Source organism: Oreochromis aureus, linkage group 8 (genome assembly GCF_013358895.1).
Source record: "Oreochromis aureus strain Israel breed Guangdong linkage group 8, ZZ_aureus, whole genome shotgun sequence".
Taxonomy (NCBI): domain Eukaryota; kingdom Metazoa; phylum Chordata; class Actinopteri; order Cichliformes; family Cichlidae; genus Oreochromis; species Oreochromis aureus.
Genome location: NC_052949.1, coordinates 27,672,180 through 27,691,582, shown reverse-complemented (window position 1 = coordinate 27,691,582; position 19,403 = coordinate 27,672,180). Strand labels below are relative to the sequence as shown.

General features: G+C 39.7%; 1 protein-coding gene across 1 annotated transcript; it reads left to right on the top strand.

Annotated features, from left to right (window-relative positions):
• The first annotated feature begins 4,150 nt into the window (after positions 1-4,150).
• Positions 4,151-18,058, top strand: LOC116330623 (ras-related protein Rab-37-like). The gene is made up of 9 exons (XM_031753016.2): positions 4,151-4,465; positions 13,467-13,577; positions 14,635-14,676; positions 14,832-14,898; positions 14,983-15,035; positions 15,126-15,191; positions 15,882-15,938; positions 16,026-16,102; positions 16,672-18,058. The coding sequence occupies exons 1-9, from the start codon at positions 4,310-4,312 to the stop codon at positions 16,775-16,777; spliced, it is 735 nt and encodes a 244-aa protein (XP_031608876.1). The 5' UTR covers positions 4,151-4,309; the 3' UTR covers positions 16,778-18,058.
• Positions 18,059-19,403: the final 1,345 nt, after the last annotated feature.

Sequence of the window (19,403 nt, the reverse complement as noted above, 5' to 3'; positions counted from 1 at the left end):
GATCCAGTTCTCTTCATTTATATTTAAAGATGTTGTGTTTTCATAAATGTATTAGTAGTACATCTCACAGTACTTGATTTAAATTATAAGCCAAAATAACTGAAAGCATTAAAAGAAACCCACTGCTATGTAAACGTGTAATATAGAAGACGGATTATATTACTGTATTAATGTATTGTTACCTTAAACTTTGTAATGTTATACACAGTGATGCCAAAGCAGCTTCAGGGTTAGGGTTACACACACACACACACACACACACACATATATATACACGTGCAGATATACACTCATCCCCCCTCCCCCACCAAACGCCTTCGACGTTTATTCCCTCCCGATGCAGACGGTGGATCAAGGAGACCAGCGCATATGCTGCAGGCCCAGATGCACTGTCTACACTGGCTGTCTCTCACCTTTTACCCATCCCTGTTGCTTGTCATGTGTTTCTATGGTGTATTAAAAGTTTTTCATGTGCTATGCGCAGAGGTGTTTTTTTTCTGTTCTCAAACTGATCTCCCTCTTGGAGCTCGGTCTGGGGGGAGTTCTTTTTTCTCCTTGTCTTTCCTGATCTTGTGTATTTTCCATTGTTCGGTTCCAGGTCGCTGCTCGTGTGGCTGACCGGCCAGCTACCTAGCCTGACCTGTCTCCCCAATATGATGTTTGTGTATTGTATGTACGGTCAGCAAGGTCAGTCTCTCAATTGCCCCTCGGAGATAAATAAAGTCTTCTGAATCTGAATCAGAATCTGAATCAAGCTTGTGTGCTTTTAGTGCTAATCCCACACCCAGATAAATGGAAGGGTTGTGTCATGGTTGAGTCAAGGGTGCAAAATCAAACATACGGATTCATCTGCTGTGGCAACCCCTTGGGAAATAAGGGAGGAGGAGGTGAAAATATTATTTCAGTGTTGTAAAGGCTGACCTAGAAGCAATTTTGGCTATTTTCCTAACAATGATGTGAATCGTATGCTATGGCTCTTGGTTGAGATCTGTGGAAAAGAAATGAAACAGACATTTGGGGTGGATATTTAGAACACATGTATGTGTTCTCATCATTACGCACGGGAAAAAGAACAAATTATTAAACACAGCGAGGCAAAACTGGTTTTGTTCTTCAAAAATATTCAGTTTCCATTTTTATTACTCTTTTTTTTTACTGATAAATTGCTCAATCCCTGACACACACAGAGAATGTTGGGATTTCAGCGCAGCCTCTTCTCTCCTCTGCATACAGACTGTTTAATAATCATGGAAAAATCCAGAAACATAACAGAGATCTGATATTAGGGTTATTTCTTTTCAAGAAGTAAGTTGTAAACTAGATTTTACAAGTTTAGAAAAACTGTCAGACATGCCCCCCACCCCCACCCAAACTCAGACAAACAAAACCAGACAAAAAGATATTCTGAGTACTGACCAGTAAACATAACACTATCTTCATAATCAGGCCCCATTTTATATTAAGGCCCTCATAGTATCATATCACATAGAGCACCTGGCTCTCAGAATACAGGCTTACTTGTGGTTCCTAGAGTATAAATTTTGTGGAACCAGCTCCCTGCTTAGATTTCGGGGACAGACACCCTCCCTACTTTTAAGATTAGGCTTAAAGCTTTCCTTTCGAATAAAGCATATAGTTAGGGCTGGATCAGCTGAGCCTGACCATTTCCTTAGTTACTAGGGTTAGTAGTAGGTCTAGACTAGCGGTCCCCAACCTTTTTTGCACCACGGACCGGTTTATGCCCGACAATATTTTCACGGACCGGCAATAAGGTGTCGCGGATAAATACAACAAAATAAAACTAGTGCCTGTACCGAAAAAAAGAAGATTTATTCATAACACACGTGAAAAGACCCAGGAAAACCGAGTTAACGATAAAAACGATAACAAAATAACGCTGAAAACCGATAAAAACCCTGAAAACCATACATTTCACACCTGAGCCTCAACTCTCGCGGCCCGGTACCAAACGACTCACGGACCGGTACTGGTCCGAGACCCGGGGGTTGGGGACCGCTGGTCTAGACTACTGGGAGCTTCCCATGATGCATGAGTATTTCTTCTTCACTCACCTTTTTTCAATCACTGTGTGTTTATACACCACCTTACATTTAAACATCACTTATCAATTTCTGAGCTACAGTCTGTCTTTTGTCCTGTCTTCCTCCCACTTACCCCCAACCAATGAGGGCTGCCCTCTCCCTGAAAATAGTTCTGCCGTATGTTTCTTCCACTTAAAAGTTTTTCCTTCCCACTGTTGTGGGGTGTTTGTAGCTCCGGAGGGGGAGACCACAGAACAGAGATTAGCTGAACTGAGCTGTCTTTTTCTCAGCTGTGTGCAAAAAACGAGCAGTTGCTCTCTGTTGAATCTATTGAATAAAATTGAAATAAAATTGACATGTAAGTGAAAATGCAACTATTAATGAATCCATGTTACTCTGTTAGGTTAATGCCTGAGTGTTGCAATGTGCTATTAAAAAGGCTCACACATAAATGTCAACAACAGAGACAGCTTGTCATGTGACGGTAAATAATGTAATTTTTTGTTCTGCATATCATACAGGTCAGCTGTTCCACACACACTTCGGTTTCATACAGTGGAACAGTTTGTAATGAACCTTATGCAAAGTATAATAGCGAAGTTCTATGGTCTCACATCTGTCCGCTCCCTGGTGTTGCCGACTAAATCTAAACTTCACATCACATCCACTTTCCCACGCTGTCAAGCTGTTTGTGACATCCCTGGTCTAGTCCAATCATCTTCTCCCGGCCTTTTTCAGGCCAATCAGCATTCATGCCACATACTTTGAATCTCACTGCAGATCTGTCATTCTCCTTTGCAGATGCCTTCGTGCAACCCACCTCCTCCTCATCACCACCTCTCATCACTCAGGCTCCATCTAAGCCACTGTCTTCATCTCCTCCACCAGCGTCCAGACTCTGGGGGGTCCTCCTCTAATCCCTATCACACCTGGGGTTCTGTTCCACTGAGTCAGGCCATTGGAGTCTAACCACCAAATACCTCTATCTAAATTCTCTACATCAATAAATCATGTTCATTCTTTCTAATGGCCTCTCCTTATTGAAATAATAAAGCCCTCCTCTGGATAAATTACACAGAACCTTTTGCACTGTGCCCATTGATTATATCAGAAAGGTTAGCCCTTAAATCAAAAGCATATTGATTCTCCTTTATTCTCCTCTCATGCTGTTTTCAGAGGGAAACATATGTTGAAACCTGAATTTACACTGGATTATTTGGCTAGTAGGCCTTCCACTCCCTTCCTTACATTTCTTCATCAGGTCTGCTGAATTTTGAGCTGCTAATATGTGCCACTCTGGGCAGAATGCTGGTGAGATTACAGAAAATTTGCAATATGCACTATCACAATAATTTGCCCCACCTGTTGTGATCATTTCCTCCTCCCTAGGATTTCTATAAATGCAATAACACTCACTGAACTGAACTGAATAATCCTAAAGCCTACAATACAAAAACAAACATTATTAATTGATTATAATTAACCTTTATATAGATTTATGTTCTTCAGGGCAGATAACATCTCAACAAGTAGGGTTTTTTTCAGGAGTTACAACTAACATTTACATGTTCTGCACAGAGTCATTTATTATGTTGATTGTTTTCATAAATGAACTCAGGGACCATCACAATGAATTATGGGATGGCATTTCCTCCTCTCCTTTCATAAGGGATGAAAGGAAATGAATGAATAATAATAACAATAATAATAATTTTCAACTACTTTAACAGAATTTCCCAAATAAACCATTTCTTATCTTATCCTGTGTTATTGTTATTTCTACTAAAACAACTATAATTAAACTGAACATACATTCGTCTCCGTTTTTTAAATGATGTATAATATGATTGTTTTGGAAATATACACAGAGATCAAAACCATTGGGTAAAATAAATGACGTAGAACGAATATCTGAACTCTTGAAAGAAAAACCACAACAAAAAAAGTGACAGCCATTCAATCCTTCTCGGTCCATCCTCCGACCACTCATGCAGCGTGATGTGCGTGAATGATCACGACATACCATCATGTGGATTGATGTAGGCAGAAGCCCACAGACTGTGATTCACTGTAAAGGAGGAGCCTGTTAAACAGCGTGGACTGTCGGAGAAGAGAGGAGGAGAGAAGAAAGCGAGCTGAGGGCTGTGAGACGAAGGAGAGGACGGGTCGGCTGAAGCGAGAGTGCGAGCTTTACCAGCTTTTTATTTATTTCCTCCGCAATCCTCGACTCTTTCATAAAGAAGCCTGCGAAGTGAAGGACTCTCAGGATGGAGCGGATGGAGTCAATGGAGCCGATCTCGGCATACTACACCACTGCTTACCCAGAGATCCAACCAGACAGTACTTACGGATCCAGAGAGACAACCGAGAGCCAGGCAATGACTCCACCACCTCCAACATATGACGAGGAGTTGGTGCACAAGGTACGACCATGTAGTCATCATGATACAACAACAGGTTTCATAGTCAGGAGCACTTTTATGCATTTACTTGTACCATTTAAACGCTGGGCGTTTTTTTTTTCACGTGATTTTTCTTCTTGTTTATTTCTTCTTGTTTATTACTGGTGAAATATGAGGAAACGCTTCTAAACCCCGCAGCATCCCGGTCCTTGACCGGATTTGCGCTCACGTGGTGCTGATTTACACTCGGATGCAATTTATAGTTGGTCTGTTTCCAGCCCTAATGTGTGTCAAATCACAGAATTCCTGCTGAGATGAGCTGTCAGCTTACAAGAAGGTCCCTCTTCACATATGAGCTGATTACTTCCTGTTGTCAGGACAGGAAAGCTTTAAAAGAGGTCACTTTCTTTGAAAAAATGTCTTAACCAAACGCCAAATTCCCAAAGCAATGCTCACGTTGATCAACAAAAAGTGCTGTAGAATAAAATCACATTTCAAACTCAGATTTTAATTGACAAGTACACTTACACTTTCTCCTTACTGCGACCCGAAGCTCAAATAACCCATAAATACAACAGTAAATACACTAATTTATTTCTGACACCTTAAATTCCATAACTCATACACAAACACACTAAAATGTCAGAGTGAACGTGATCCTGTTTTGACTGTTGTCACAAAAACTGTACAGTATAGCCATTTGTCATTCAAAAACCTATTGCGCTCACAGCAAGCAGTTAAGGCTAAATCAGCTACATTAATGTCTGGATTTAAAGAGCAGACTCCAGTGAATCCCTCCTGGTGCTCCCATTTGACCTCAGTGTTGACGGAACAAGGATAAAAGAGGAGCTCCCTTTAGGCTTCAGTAAAATGTCACATTGTATTTCAGAGTTGTGTTGCAGAAACCATTTCCCTTCAGTCTAGAGGAGTCATGTCATTCAAATGGCATATCTTTCTTCTGATAAGCATCTGGCCTTCAGCCTGCTATGTTCTAATTCTCTCTTTTTAGATATAGCAACTAAGCAGAATTAGCACATCAATACTCTGATTCAACTGATAAGACATAAACTTTAAAATAAAACTGTCCGGTAAAGTCAAAAATGTATTGCCTTTAACTAGCTGCCTACCACCTGAGCTACAGGGATGGTTGCAGCTCAAGTGGTAGAGTGGTCACCTACTCACCGGAAGGTTGGTGGTTTGATCCCAGGCTCCTCGAGTCTACATGACAAATATCCTTGGGCAAGATACTAACCCCATGTTGCCCTCCGGTGCATCCATCAGAATGTGAATGCGAGTGAATGCTAGATAGAAGCACTAAAAACCTTAGTTAAAGTGCTTGTGTGAATGGGTATGATTGGGTGAATGCAGGAGTTGTATACAGCACTTTGAGTGCTCAGTAAGAGTAGAAAAGCGCTATATAAGAACCAGTCCATTTACCATTTAATTGCCTTAGAAACATATTATAATCTTGCTACTTATTTATTTATGTTTGCACTCATAAATGTCCCAGATAATTGGGTGCACCCTTGGTTTAGGTTCAGGGTTATTGGCAAGGTTAAGCATTCACTGATTATGTTTAAGGTTATAGAGAGAGTCTCTGGGAAATTAACAGAATCCAATTTGCTTCAGCCCTTTGAAGTCAACAGGCATGTGTATGTGTCATGTTAGTGTGGAATGTGATTGGTTGGGACCAAAATGCAGACCCTAAAGGAAGGTAGAATTAAACATGAAATGAATTAGAGCAGGCCTGGCCCTGCCATTGACTGACCTAGGTGGAAGCACTGCTGCAGCACACCAAGCACTGATGTCTCTGCCAAGCCGGGTGCAGACGCGGTGATGGACAGCATTACGGAGGACCAGGCTTCCTCTTTGAAGATGGCGGGCTCAGACAAGCCTATCTTTTAAATGAATTTCAGAGTTTCCCTACATAGACTTGGGCTGGGAACCCAGATACATTGTATAAACAGTCTGTTTACCACAGAACAACATTTTTGTGCCTCTTTTGTAAGTTTAGTTGTCACTAACCACCTAGCTCCTGCCTGTTTTGTCTGGTGTTTCGCTACAGGCATGCTGATCAGGTTGCTATTGTGGTGGTCCTCAATGTCACTGAGCTGTCCTAAGTCTCCAGCAGTAAGAGATACTCCAACGCCATTGTCTTGACCTGTAGCTGGTGACAGTAGTCTTTTTTATGCTCTAAATATTTGAGGCGATGGTCCACTTTAAACAGAACCCACCGCTATGCTGAGCTCAATGAGGCTGCAGAGCAGAAAAAGCACCATCAGCAGCTGTAGCTCAAGACAGTAGTTGAAGTTTGTCTGTTGGATGAGCAACTTATTGGAGAAGCAGCCGATTATTGTTCAAACAACACAATAATAATTTGTGAAATTGAAAATGAAATAACTTTTTAATTTAATATATATTTCATATTTTTATTTTAAGAAAAGTCTGGATGTAGCTCTTTACCATTCTCATGCATGTGCACACACATGCACATGTGGTCTGAATCGCTGCCATTACAAATACATTCTGTGCACTGCCAGCTATAACAATAATAATAATAATAATAATAATGGATTGGATTTCATATAGCGCTTTTCAAGGCACCCAAAGCGCTTTACAATGCCACTATTCATTCACTCTCACATTCACACACTGGTGGAGGAAAGCTACTGTTGTAACCACAGCTGCCCTGGGGCAGACTGACAGAGGCGAGGCTGCCATATCACGCCATCGGCCCCTCTGGCCAACACCAGTAGGCGGTAGGGTAAAGTGTCTTGGCCAAGGACACAACGACCAGGACAGAGAGCCCAGGGATCGAACCGGCAACCTTCCGGTTGCCGATACGCTTCCCAACCATCTGAGCCACGGTCGCCCCGTATAAGACCTTATGCAGAAACATTTGTGATTTTCCTAATAATTTCAAATGAATTTCAATCTTAAAAAAGGTTGTGAATACTTGTGTAAAAAAGATATTTTAAGTATTTAATTTTTAATAAATTTACTCCCAAACACTCCAAAAACCATCATCACTGTCATGGGGTGGATTTTGTGTGTAGAGTTACTCGGCATTGTTAAGCTCTAAAGGGCTAAGGAAAGCAGTGAGAGTCCTCACAAAGATAGATGTAATTCTAACATGTGACTGTTATATCAGCTCACACATATACACACCACACACAGACTTGTAGTGTGAGGGAAGCAGGTGCACTGAAAGGGGAATACACCGTGTTCTTCCTTCCTGTCTCGCCTTTTTGCCCTTCCTGTGCCAATTATTATATAAATAATAAAAGGACTAATAAAGGTTTATCTTATCTTTTGTACTCACTCTTCTCAGGCTTTCACTCTGCCTCACCTTTTCCTCCCTGGAGGAGTTCTAATTACACAACAAAAAATGGCTTTTTAAGTGCTCTTTGGTAAGGGCCAGTACTTACACATGAAGCTGAAATGGTTACAGTTGGTTTGTGGATTCCTTTCTGTTATTAATTCTCCCTTCAATACCCACAGTTGTCCCAGATGACATTTTTAATAAAGTCAACCTAAAACTGCTTTTGTAATATTTTGGAAAGATTAGCTTAGAGACGTTTTTATAGACAGAGTGGTTTTGTATTTTTCCTACTGCCAATAATTCACATTAATACCCACAAAACATTGCATTCTTTTGTATCTCTCAGTGGTTTCCTGTTTTTTCCATTCTCTCCATGGCCCTTATGCAAAAGACACATTTTTAAAGCTTCAAAGCATATTTTTTCATTAAAGAAAGTCTGTAAGTGTAGTAAAACCACAGCAGCTACCTGTCCACCACAAAAAAGCAGATATCATTAGCAACTAGCTGGCTGAGCATTTAGCTTAATAGCGGCAGACCAAAACAGAGCTAAAGAGATGGACTACAGGACTTTAATTTGTCTAAAAAACCAGACACTTGATTGTATAGAATGCAGTGCATATTGACTTTTAGTATCGGAAACAGTAACTTTATCTCCTGTTGTTCTGTGGTTTCAAACCCCAGCTGTGCAGTATATCAAAGCTTAAATCAGTGGCAATATGGAAACTGTTGGGCTAAATTACATTCTGGTCAATATTGCACATGCTCCAGGAAGAGAAAAGTGACATTTCAGAGAACTGTATCACTCTAAATTCACCCCATCCCCTAATGCTGTTACTCCAATGACTTGTAAAAAGACATCCCATACTTATTACCTCAATAACCTCCACAGAAGCTCATACTGAGCCTTGAACAGTAAGAAGGGAAATTTGCAGGCACTTAGCAATCTGCCTGTGAACCACAGAGATGAGAGAAATCTAATTCCTCTTTCTCTCTCGCACTACAACACATATACACAATATACATCATCAGTGTGTAATTCCCAAACATCTGTGGTGCATTCGCCTAATTACCTCCTGTCTCTAGAGGGGTTTCATGAGACAGTCTCACTTCTCGGCTAACTACAATTTGGTAGCATCACCACATGAACGTGTGTAGTGAGTACAATGAGTATGTTTTTTTTTTTTCTCAGCACTAATTCCATCTTCACATGTACACATGGAGGCATTATGTTGCACACTCTCAGTTATGTCCAGTAAAGAGGAAAATAATGCAGCTGAATCACAGCAGGATCAGATCAAAATATTTAAATAAATTATTGCCTTCAGATTTAGATGCAGTCAGTGGCTTATGTGATCACAGACTGCATGTAAAAGACAGATGTATCTTCCACATCCCAAAAAGTTAATTCTGTTCATCTAGACGTAGCGTTTTCAGTGGGAGAAACGTTTCATCACTCATCTAAGTGACTTCTTCAGTCTCAGCTGACTGCAGGTTTCCCCAATCTTATAAACAGTGCATGTGCATAATGACCGAAAAACTAGAATCAATGGTGAACAATGGACTGTTAGGTCAGTTTCTTGATCGTTAATGTGATCAACAACCACCGATCAAAGACCATTGATTAATGGCCATGAGTACCATTCGCAGAGAGTTGGGGAATGGCTGCAATCACAGCATTATAAGATGGTGAAAGATGTACCCTTAGGCCCCCTCTTCGATTCAGAGATGGTCTGTATCTGTGGGGATGGTGTTCGCTCTGCGTTGTAGCATCCTGATGACACCCAATTTGTGCTTCAGTGGATTCAATTCAATTCAATTCAATTTTATTTATATAGCGCCAAATCACAACAAAAGTCGCCTCGAGGCGCTTTATATTGTACAATAGATCGCACAATAATAAATACAGAGAAAAACCCAACAATCATATGACCCCCTATGAGCAAGCACTTTGGCGACAGTGGGAAGGAAAAACTCCCTTTTAACAGGAAGAAACCTCCGGCAGAACCAGGCTCAGGGAGGGGCGGCCATCTGCGACCGGTTGGGGTGAAAGAAGGAAAACAGGATGAAAGACATGCTGTGGAAGAGAGACAGAGATTAATAACAGATATGATTCAATGCAGAGAGGTCTATTAACACATACTGAGTGAGAAAGGTGACTGGAAAGGAAAAACTCAATGCATCATGGGAATCCCCCGGCAGCCTACGTCTATTGCAGCATAACTAAGGGAGGATTCAGGGTCACCTGGTCCAGCCCTAACTATATGCTTTAGCAAAAAGCAAAGTTTTAAGCCTAATCTTGAAAGTAGAGATAGTGTCTGTCTCCCGAATCCAAACTGGAAGCTGGTTCCACCGAAGAGGGGCCTGAAAACTGAAGGCTCTCCCTCCCATTCTACTTTTAAATACTCTAGGGACAGCAAGTAGGCCTGCAGAGCGAGAGCGAAGTGCTCTAATAGGGTGATATGGCACTACAAGGTCATTAAGATAAGATGGGGCCTGGATGATGAGAGTCAAGCCCTAAATAATGATCCGTATGCATAGGTTTATGGTACACATCAACTTTTAAATGTCCCCATTACTGATGGAAATCTCACAGTCTAAGAAGGCTAAACTGTCGTTTTTCATATCATCTGTGGTGAACTTGAAATATTTTTCTTAATGTTAATGTGATCAGTGAAGTGTGGTATATCCAGTACACAACTTCCTATGTCCCTACGAAGTGGTGTAATGGCAGATGTTATAAAGTTTAACCTGCAGTCTTACCAACAGCCATCAGGAGTAGACTTCCACTCTTTAGAAAAAGAGCCCTAATCAGGCACCAACTGGGTACCTGATTATCAGCACCTGGGGTACCAGAAACTCAAAATAAGAGTCAATAGCACAATAATCTGTTTGACGTTGGCAGAGAAGATTTGGTTTTTGATGGACACAACCCACATACTCAACTCTGCTACTCAACCTGCAAATGCATTTTTGTGGCACTATTTAAGGAGAAATAAACAGATTGTTCAAAGCTATCAAATTTATTGCCAAAAAGCATTATTACAGCTCCCCATCTTTCAGCACACAGTAAACTGGAAAAGCAGAATACATATAAAACCTCTCTGTACAAGGTGTATTTCAAAGGAAGAATAAGGAAGTGAATTTGCTGGTGATGCCTGAGTAAAGCTGATATGAAGATTCATTGGATGACTGTTGAGGCAGTATCCATATTTAATCCAGCACACTGGGATGTGACTCTTTTCTAAAAATCCTCCATATGCTGAGATCAAATGAGGCTACAAAAGCTGCTTTAGCTTCTCAGCTCTAATCCTTTCCTCCATTCCCTCCACTTCTTTTATTTATCCCTGATCATTCATAAAGCCTTGAGGCAAAATTGAGTTCAACCACTGCCTGGTTTATCTGATGAGTGTCACGTCTTCACTTTTTTCTTGATTTGTCTTGGTTCTCTACAAACTGCTCATCATCACATGGAGATTTATGCATTCTATCCCAATTTATGAACCACAAGATGAACAAGGCTACTTGAGTTCTGGCTTTCTATTCATTTATCCATCCATCCATCCGTTCGCTTCCACTTATCCTTTCCAGGGGCGCTGGAGCCTATCCCAGCTGTCATAGGGCGAGAGGCGGGGTACACCCTGGACAGGTCGCCAGTCTGTCACAGGGCTAACACACAGGGACAGACAACCATTCACACTCACATTCACACCTAGTGACAATTTCAATTATCCAATTAACCTATCCCCACAAGCTGTATGTCTTTGGACGGTGGGAGGAAGCCGGAGTACCCGGAGGGAACCAACGCAAACACGGGGAGAACATGCAAACTCCACACGGAAAGACCCCGGCCTGATGGTGGAATTGAACTCAGGACCTTCTTGCTGTGCGGCAGCAGTGCTAACCACCGTGCCACCCCGAAATTGAGTTCAACCACTGCCTGGTTTATCTGATGAGTGTCATGTCTTCACTTTTTTCTTGATTTGTCTTGGTTCTCTACAAACTGCTCATCATCACATGGAGATTTATGCATTCTATCCCAATTTATGAACCACAAGATGAACAAGGCTACTTGAGTTCTGACTTTCTATTAATTTAGCATACCAGAAAAGTCACCTGCTATTAAGAAAGCAGCACTCAAAAACTCAGCGCTTTAACCCCTGGGCCATTTGTCATTCAGTGCAATTTTAAGGCAGGCCTACTTGTGCATATCTGACCAAGAGCGCTAATCATGTTTACTGTCTTTTCACACAATATTTGGTCTCAATCACAATGAGTACTCCTGAGTTTTATCAAGACAGGACTGGTTGAAAGTTTTGTTGCCTTTTTAAGACCACTTTATTAAATTTCCATGGTTACTGTTACTAGACATCAAGTGAAGACCACTTCTGACAGCACATCTGCATTTGAATCATAAAGCAACTGTAGTGGATGCTCCAGCCCAGTGGCTCTTTTAGTATTCTACCCCGGTGATTAATGGGAACTGCAGCTAATTAGTGCATAAAGTACATTACTGAATGTGTATTAAGGTGAAATCAAAGAGTGTGAAGATGAAGGTTCTTTCATGAGAGTTAATGAATGGAAGTCTATTTTTTATGTCTAACTTTCTTTCTATAAACATAATCAAGATTTTTATTGTCTCAACCTGCCACTCTATAAAATGCATTTGGGTGTAAATGAAGAACTACCCTGGTGCCACAGTGAGGAAAGAAGGTGAATTTGGCAAAGAACAAAGATTGGCATTGATTTCGGCACTGAGTTTCTTAAAGATGGTATTTCCTTTGCCTTGCAAAGGGTTACCAAAATATTTACATATATTTTATTCAAAACTTATATGTAGCCAATATACCCTAACCTATGCTTAAAAAATGTAGGTTTAGCCTTCTTGCGATTTTTAAAGCTTTCAAGAACAAACGTTCAAACATAGGTCTTTTCATTGCCTGTCTTTACGATCTACAGTCCTTCTTTTAGTTGTCTCTTCCCAAACTTAACCACATTTTACCTTCCTTAAACAAATAATGATTGAAGAAATCCATCATTCTTGTGGCTTACTGCATTATTTACTGCATTTTTCTTCTGGCAATAATATTTAGACTTTCACTACAGGATAAAATGTAGTCATTTGGCTGTCACAAGATAAAAGCCACATAGCCTGCATCAAAACTCCTAGATCGCTCCTTTAAGAGAGCAGAGAACAGCTTGACTGTGTCGCACTTACTTAATCTGCCACAGATGAAGGACACTTTGTGGGTGTGGAGGTGGTGGGTACCCTGGTGTGACTGAAATTAAAACCCAGTAGACAATGAAATATTGACCGATGGTCCTGGTGACTAAGTTGGATGTGTGAATGCTGCCTTTCATTGATTTCATTGTCTTGAAGGTTATCTCCTCTGGCTTGTGAGTCATGCGGTAATAGTGGTACACTGCCAAGCTCTTAGAAAAGAAAATATCTGTGCTGCTTGGAAACAGAAATGTCGACCATGACACAGCTGTTGACTCACAACTGAAAATTATGAAATGATTGCAAGTATTCAACCATAAAGAGATTTTCAAGGCCAATTGAGACTGCAGCCAGGCTCCTTCCTGTTGCTCCCGTATCACTAAGGGTCACCACAGCTTACTCCTCATGCCTCTACCATATACTTAGACCATATATTTAGAGGTAAGAAACTTAACTGTGGGATTTTATGTGTTTTCCTATAGACAATCCTGGTTGGGGACAGTGGTGTGGGGAAGACATCTCTGCTGGTGCAGTTTGATCAGGGCAAGTTCATCCCTGGCTCGTTCTCTGCCACAGTGGGCATCGGATTCACAGTGAGTGCATGGAATGAAATGAAATTGGACTGGCTTTTATTTATCCATGTTTTTAAATTTGCCTCTGGCATTTCAGACATTAGCAGTGTGGGAGGAGGCAACCTAAATGTCATTGTGTGAGAGGTGGGGTACACCCTGGACAGGTCACCAGTCTGTCTCAGTTTTATATATATATGCAGATTATACATCTTATATGTATAATCTGCAAATGAATACTCTTTAGAATTGGCTCATTTTGATAAAAAGCTGATGATTCACATTTGCCACTCGGTGCCATTAAAATCAATGCAGAAAGAGAGGTTGTAATGACCACAGGCAGTAGCTACTGTAACGTCACTCATTGGTTTGTAAGTTCCTATTATCAAGCCTCAAGATGACCCTTTCTGTCTTGGTGTTTTGAAACCCAATGTGATGAGAAAGGGATGGTTCTCATTGGCTAATGACTTGTAATTGAAAAGTAATTCACCGGGAGTATCCTCCTTTGTGAAACTTATCACTTGATTGATGAAAATTTACAAAATGGGCCAAGCAGATTATTCAATATAGGATGTCAGAGCCAGGGAAACATTTCCTTATAGTCATAGGACTTAGATGTCTCTTTGCACCTACAGGTATCACTTTCCAGGCCTTAAAGCTACATCTATCTTTAATACTATCTACATTAATGACATGAGAATGTAATTAGAACCACCCCACTGAAATCTTAAATGGTGAAATTTAGAAATATGTTGGCAATATGGTCATTTTTTTTAAACAATTCTGAAGTTTGCAACTATTTAATATAGTATTAAATGAAGCAAGTGGGGGGGTTTTCTTTCCCATAAGTTTCTATACATTGTGACTTATTTTTGCAACATGAGTCGCCCCCTGCTGACCATTATAAGGAATGGAGGTTTAAGGTAGTTGTACATTGCTTCTCTCATTAAACATATATTTCAAAATCTGAAGACATAAAGCCAAAACTATCTACAAACATAGATAGCTTGTCTTTGTACTTTGCATTTTTAATTTGTCCTACTAGCAGCTCGTATTGTTATTCTGTTTCTGCCTCTCTCAGAATAAAGTGGTGACTGTGGATAACGTAAAGGTCAAACTGCAGGTCAGTAAGTAAATCAGTTCCAGTGCAAAGTTGATGTGCTTACACAATAGCACTCTATTTTTAGAGTACTGGCTGGTTTCCTCTTGGGCATCACCATTATAAGTGAAAAATAAGAAGTAGCCAAGTGGAAACAGGCCAGTTCTTTTCTGTTTCAGATATGGGACACAGCAGGACAGGAAAGGTTCAGAAGTGTGACACATGCGTATTACAGAGATGCACACGGTGAGGTGATACAAACCCTAATCCATATCACAGCATCACAGGTGTTACATTGGCACTCAGTTTTTGTTGGTTTTCTTTCCAAAGCTTTGCTCCTGTTGTATGACATCACCAGCAAATCATCTTTTGACAACATTAGAGTAAGTCTGTGTTTGCACGCTGGGAAAATATGAAAATGTGCTACAGTTAAAGATTTATGTATGAGTGTGTTTGTATGTCTCTTGCTTCAGGCATGGTTAACAGAGATCCACGAGTATGCACAGAGCAATGTAGTCATCATGTTGCTGGGCAACAAGGTAAGAGGAAATTGTTTGAGAAGCTTAGCATGTGGAGCAAAAAGTGCAAAAGAAGGATGTGATCTGTGCTGAAGAAAGAGCGGTTTCTGGATCAGGGGATATTTTAAAGATAATTTAAAAGAGTTTTAAAAGATTTATAGCAAATTGATAGGGCTGCTTTGAGTTCGAGTGTCAGGTTATATATGTAAGAATATGAATGCAATGATGAAAATGTGAGTTTCGCCACATCGTAGGTAGCTTAGTAGTAATGAAACTCAAAAAAGCTATATGTAACATATATGATGCTGTATCACATTTTGTTATATATTATATTTACAAGTCCCCACAAAAAACAGAAACACAAAAAACTACTTCAATCACTATGTGTATAAGTATCTGAACTACAAGCAAACTACTATAAACGAGTTAGACTACTAGTTTTATTACATGCTCTACTCTTCAACATTGAATAGTGGTAGCAAACACTGAAAATTCCACAAGATATGTTTGCCTTTAGAAATAGCCTGATTGATTATCTTGTATATTATAAAGTCTAAAAATGTACATACTCATACCTGTGCATGGTTTTGTTCAGCTTTAAACAATTAGCTGTATCAAGATGTACATTGTTTTTGCACTTAGTAGTTTAAATGCGTTTATTTTTCTGCACCAAGTCTTTCCTAAAATCCTAATGTAACGTGTGTTTATCAGGCCGATATGAGCAGTGACCGAGCGATCAGGAGAGATGAAGGAGAGAGGCTGGCCAGAGTGAGTATTTTTATTTACTGCTTTAAAAACACAACTGGTAGCATTTAATCTGCTACTTACTGTGTTGTGCTCTCTTTGTGTGTTCAGGAGTATTCAGTTCCTTTCATGGAGACAAGTGCCAAGACAGGGGTCAATGTAGATCTGGCCTTCACTGCTGTGGCCAAGTATGACACAGACACCAGAACAGTCCATAAACTATAGATGTGTATAACCTCAAATGGTCCTTGTTTGATCCAACAAGAACTCATGTAATGGGACTAAACAAAGATAAATTATTATCATTTGGTTTTGCTTTGCTTTTCTTCTTCTGTATCTATCTGCCACTTATTGACTTTTCACAAGATAGTAGCAAAGTTGTTACTACTGAATTTGAGGTTGTTTTTTTAAATTGCTCAATTTTATCTCACATTGTTGCTGAACATAATTTGTAATTTTCAGAAATTTCCAGGATTCATTATAAAGAAATGTTTCAATCCCCTTAATACTATATAATTAAACGTATTAATTGCTCGGGATTTATCCTTAATCCCCACAAATTTTATGTCCCCTTCTTCCCTTGGAAGCTATAAGTAGCTATAAGTAGTTCACTACTGTTTTCGTGATGCTATATGGTACAAGTGTTCCGTGCTTGCCATTTAAAGGTTTTCTTACCACAATACAGAATCCTTTACAGTAGAATAATTCTGTCAATATCAGTATTATCTTCTAAAATATGCCTTGTTCTGTTCTTCAGGGAGCTGAAGCATCGGGCCATCCAGCATCCCAGTGAACCCAAGTTCCAGATACATGAATATATTGAGGCACAGAAGGAGAAGTCAGGCTGCTGCAGCTACTTTTAAAACTTATCTCCCTACTCCTCCTCCTCCCATAGCTCTGGGCGAACAGACTGTCAGAGACACATTACTGAGTGGGAGGAAGCCCTGTATCACTGCTGCTCACAAAATGTTACACTGCCATTCATTCAAGACTAAAAGCCAAACATACATCAGTGGATTAAACGTGCTACAGACCCACACAAGTTTTCTTTAGCTGAATACCTCCAACTCTTCAGACATCAGTTTGCACTACTGATGCTTTCTAAAGTATATTCAAGGAAAGAATAGTTATTTATTTGATATGTAACAAAATATACCCTCCGGCAATTTTCCTTTTCTTTATTTTTAAATTAAATGATCAATATTAGTCTCTTGTGTTTGTTTTGTTAATGCAGTTGCAGTCAAGAGTTAGTCAATCTGGAAGCAGGACCAAACAGCTAGCCTGACCCTGTCACAAACCACCTACAATTCCATAACGTGGTTTTTCTCATTTGCTTGAGAAAAACCATGAACCATGCTAACAGACAATGTATCTTAGCCTGTTACCATGAGAACTTTTACTAATTTGGATTAAACACAGTGCAACCAATGCTAAAGGAGCCTTTCATTTAGAGAATATTTGGTTATAAATCCAATTAAAAACCTTTTAATGACATTTTACATGCATCTTCTATTTTTTAAATTGTATTTATTTATTTATTTATGTATTTTTGCATAGCTTAGCACCATACTAAAAACACAGATATATAATTGATGTCAGTGTTATGCCTCACTGTTAATAAGTAATTATAATAAATTATAATTATCTATATAAAATTTATTTTCCCTTGGTGAAGTTATGTGATTCATTTTTCTTTTGAACAGTTATTTTTGTTAATATTTTCTGTTGTTTCCTCACATGTGGACAGTAAGGTGCTAGGCTGGTTAGCGCTTTTGCCTCACAACAACAAGGTTACTGGTTCAAGCTCTGGTTGGGATCATTCTCTGTAGAGTTTGCATGTTCTCCTGTGCCTGTGATGATTTTTCTCATGCATATTGGGTTAACTGGTATTTCTAAACTAACTGCAGACCGTATGTAAGGTAGTTAAACTACTAGGGGCATGCAGAATAAACATTGGCATGCAGAGCAATGCATCTGTGAACTGTATCTCTGGGAGGAGGATTGCTGTGAAGAGCAAACATTTGATACTAAGTACTTGAGTTGTTGTCTGTTATTTAGGGGAGCGTTATGTACATACAGCATGAGGTGAATATTTTGATATGGTGTTATACTGTGCACCCTTGAGTCACCCTTGTAATGGTTGCAGCATCTCGGGGGGTCAAACCAAGTGCTTATCTGTTTTCTATCCAGGTGTGCTTTTATTGTATGTAGAGTGTGTTTGGGATCATTGTCATGCTGAAGAATTAGGCCATTACCAATCTGCTGCTGTCCAGATGGTATTGAATGCTGGTTCAAATTTTGACCATACTTATCTGCATCCATAATTTCATCAAGTTTTGACAATATCCCCAACATCACTGGGTGAAACAGAGCCCCAAACCATGAAAAGGTCTCCACTTACAGATGGCTGTTGAAACTCAACCTCTACTGGCTAGTCATTGAGCCAAATTTGGATTTATCACTGCATAAGACCTGTTAGCACTGATTTTCACTCAAGTTCTTGTGTAATTTGGCACAGGTAAGCCTTTTCTTCTTGTTTTCATTCCTTAAGAAGAGCCTCTTGACAGCCATCTTTCCACTGAGACCATTTCAGCACTGTAAGATCTAATGAGTTGCCAGTACTTAAAAAAATTATGCAAACGTGTTGCCTTAGAAAAACTAATTACAGTTTATTTAAGATATACACAGTACTTTGAATAATCTGATTTTTCTAAGAATGAATTAATGAAAAAGTCAACTGATGAATATGTCAGTTGAAATAAATAATTTGTTTTTAGCACTCTATATAGTTTGTTTTTGCTCTACAGGCCAATTTAAAGCTCAGTTGCACATGCATGCTGAACATGCATTTGAAAGTGCCTCCCTTTTTATTTTTGTATAAGAATACACTAATATCAACAGTAAATTTGGGTAATCAGTTTTTAAATGCTCAGGGCTGAATTTAGATCCTCCAAAAGATATTTTCACATCAATGCGTTAAAGCTGCATTACGTTTTGGTTCCTGTGAAGAGGAAAACAAACTGTTTTCATTCATCTCCTGGCAGTAGCATGTTACTTAATGCTACACTGTGTTATTCGCTAACGTTGTAAGCTAGAGACATTGTGTACAGAACATACAGGAGTTTTACCAAAACCTTTGTAATCTGAAATAAAAGAGTGGGAGTACAAGTTTTTGTTGACCAGAAAAACCAGAACGAGCGGAAGAATGCCAAACCGCTACGTAAAGAAGAGGGGAAGTAGTGAGTGGTATTTTTCTCTGTGTCTGTCCCTCCAGGTTACATATTTTAAATAACACAAGTTAATATGTTAAGGAAAGGTTGCTTTTGTGACATTTGTTTTGGACAGTAGTCTACAATGCTCTTCTGCAAATATTACTGCTTGATGAGTGTATGTTTGCTGTGTTGCTAAGTTTGGACAGGTTTGATATACTTCGGAATTATTCAGATTGTGGTCAGCAGACCTTTTGTCCATTGAGCAGCTGTTTTGTTT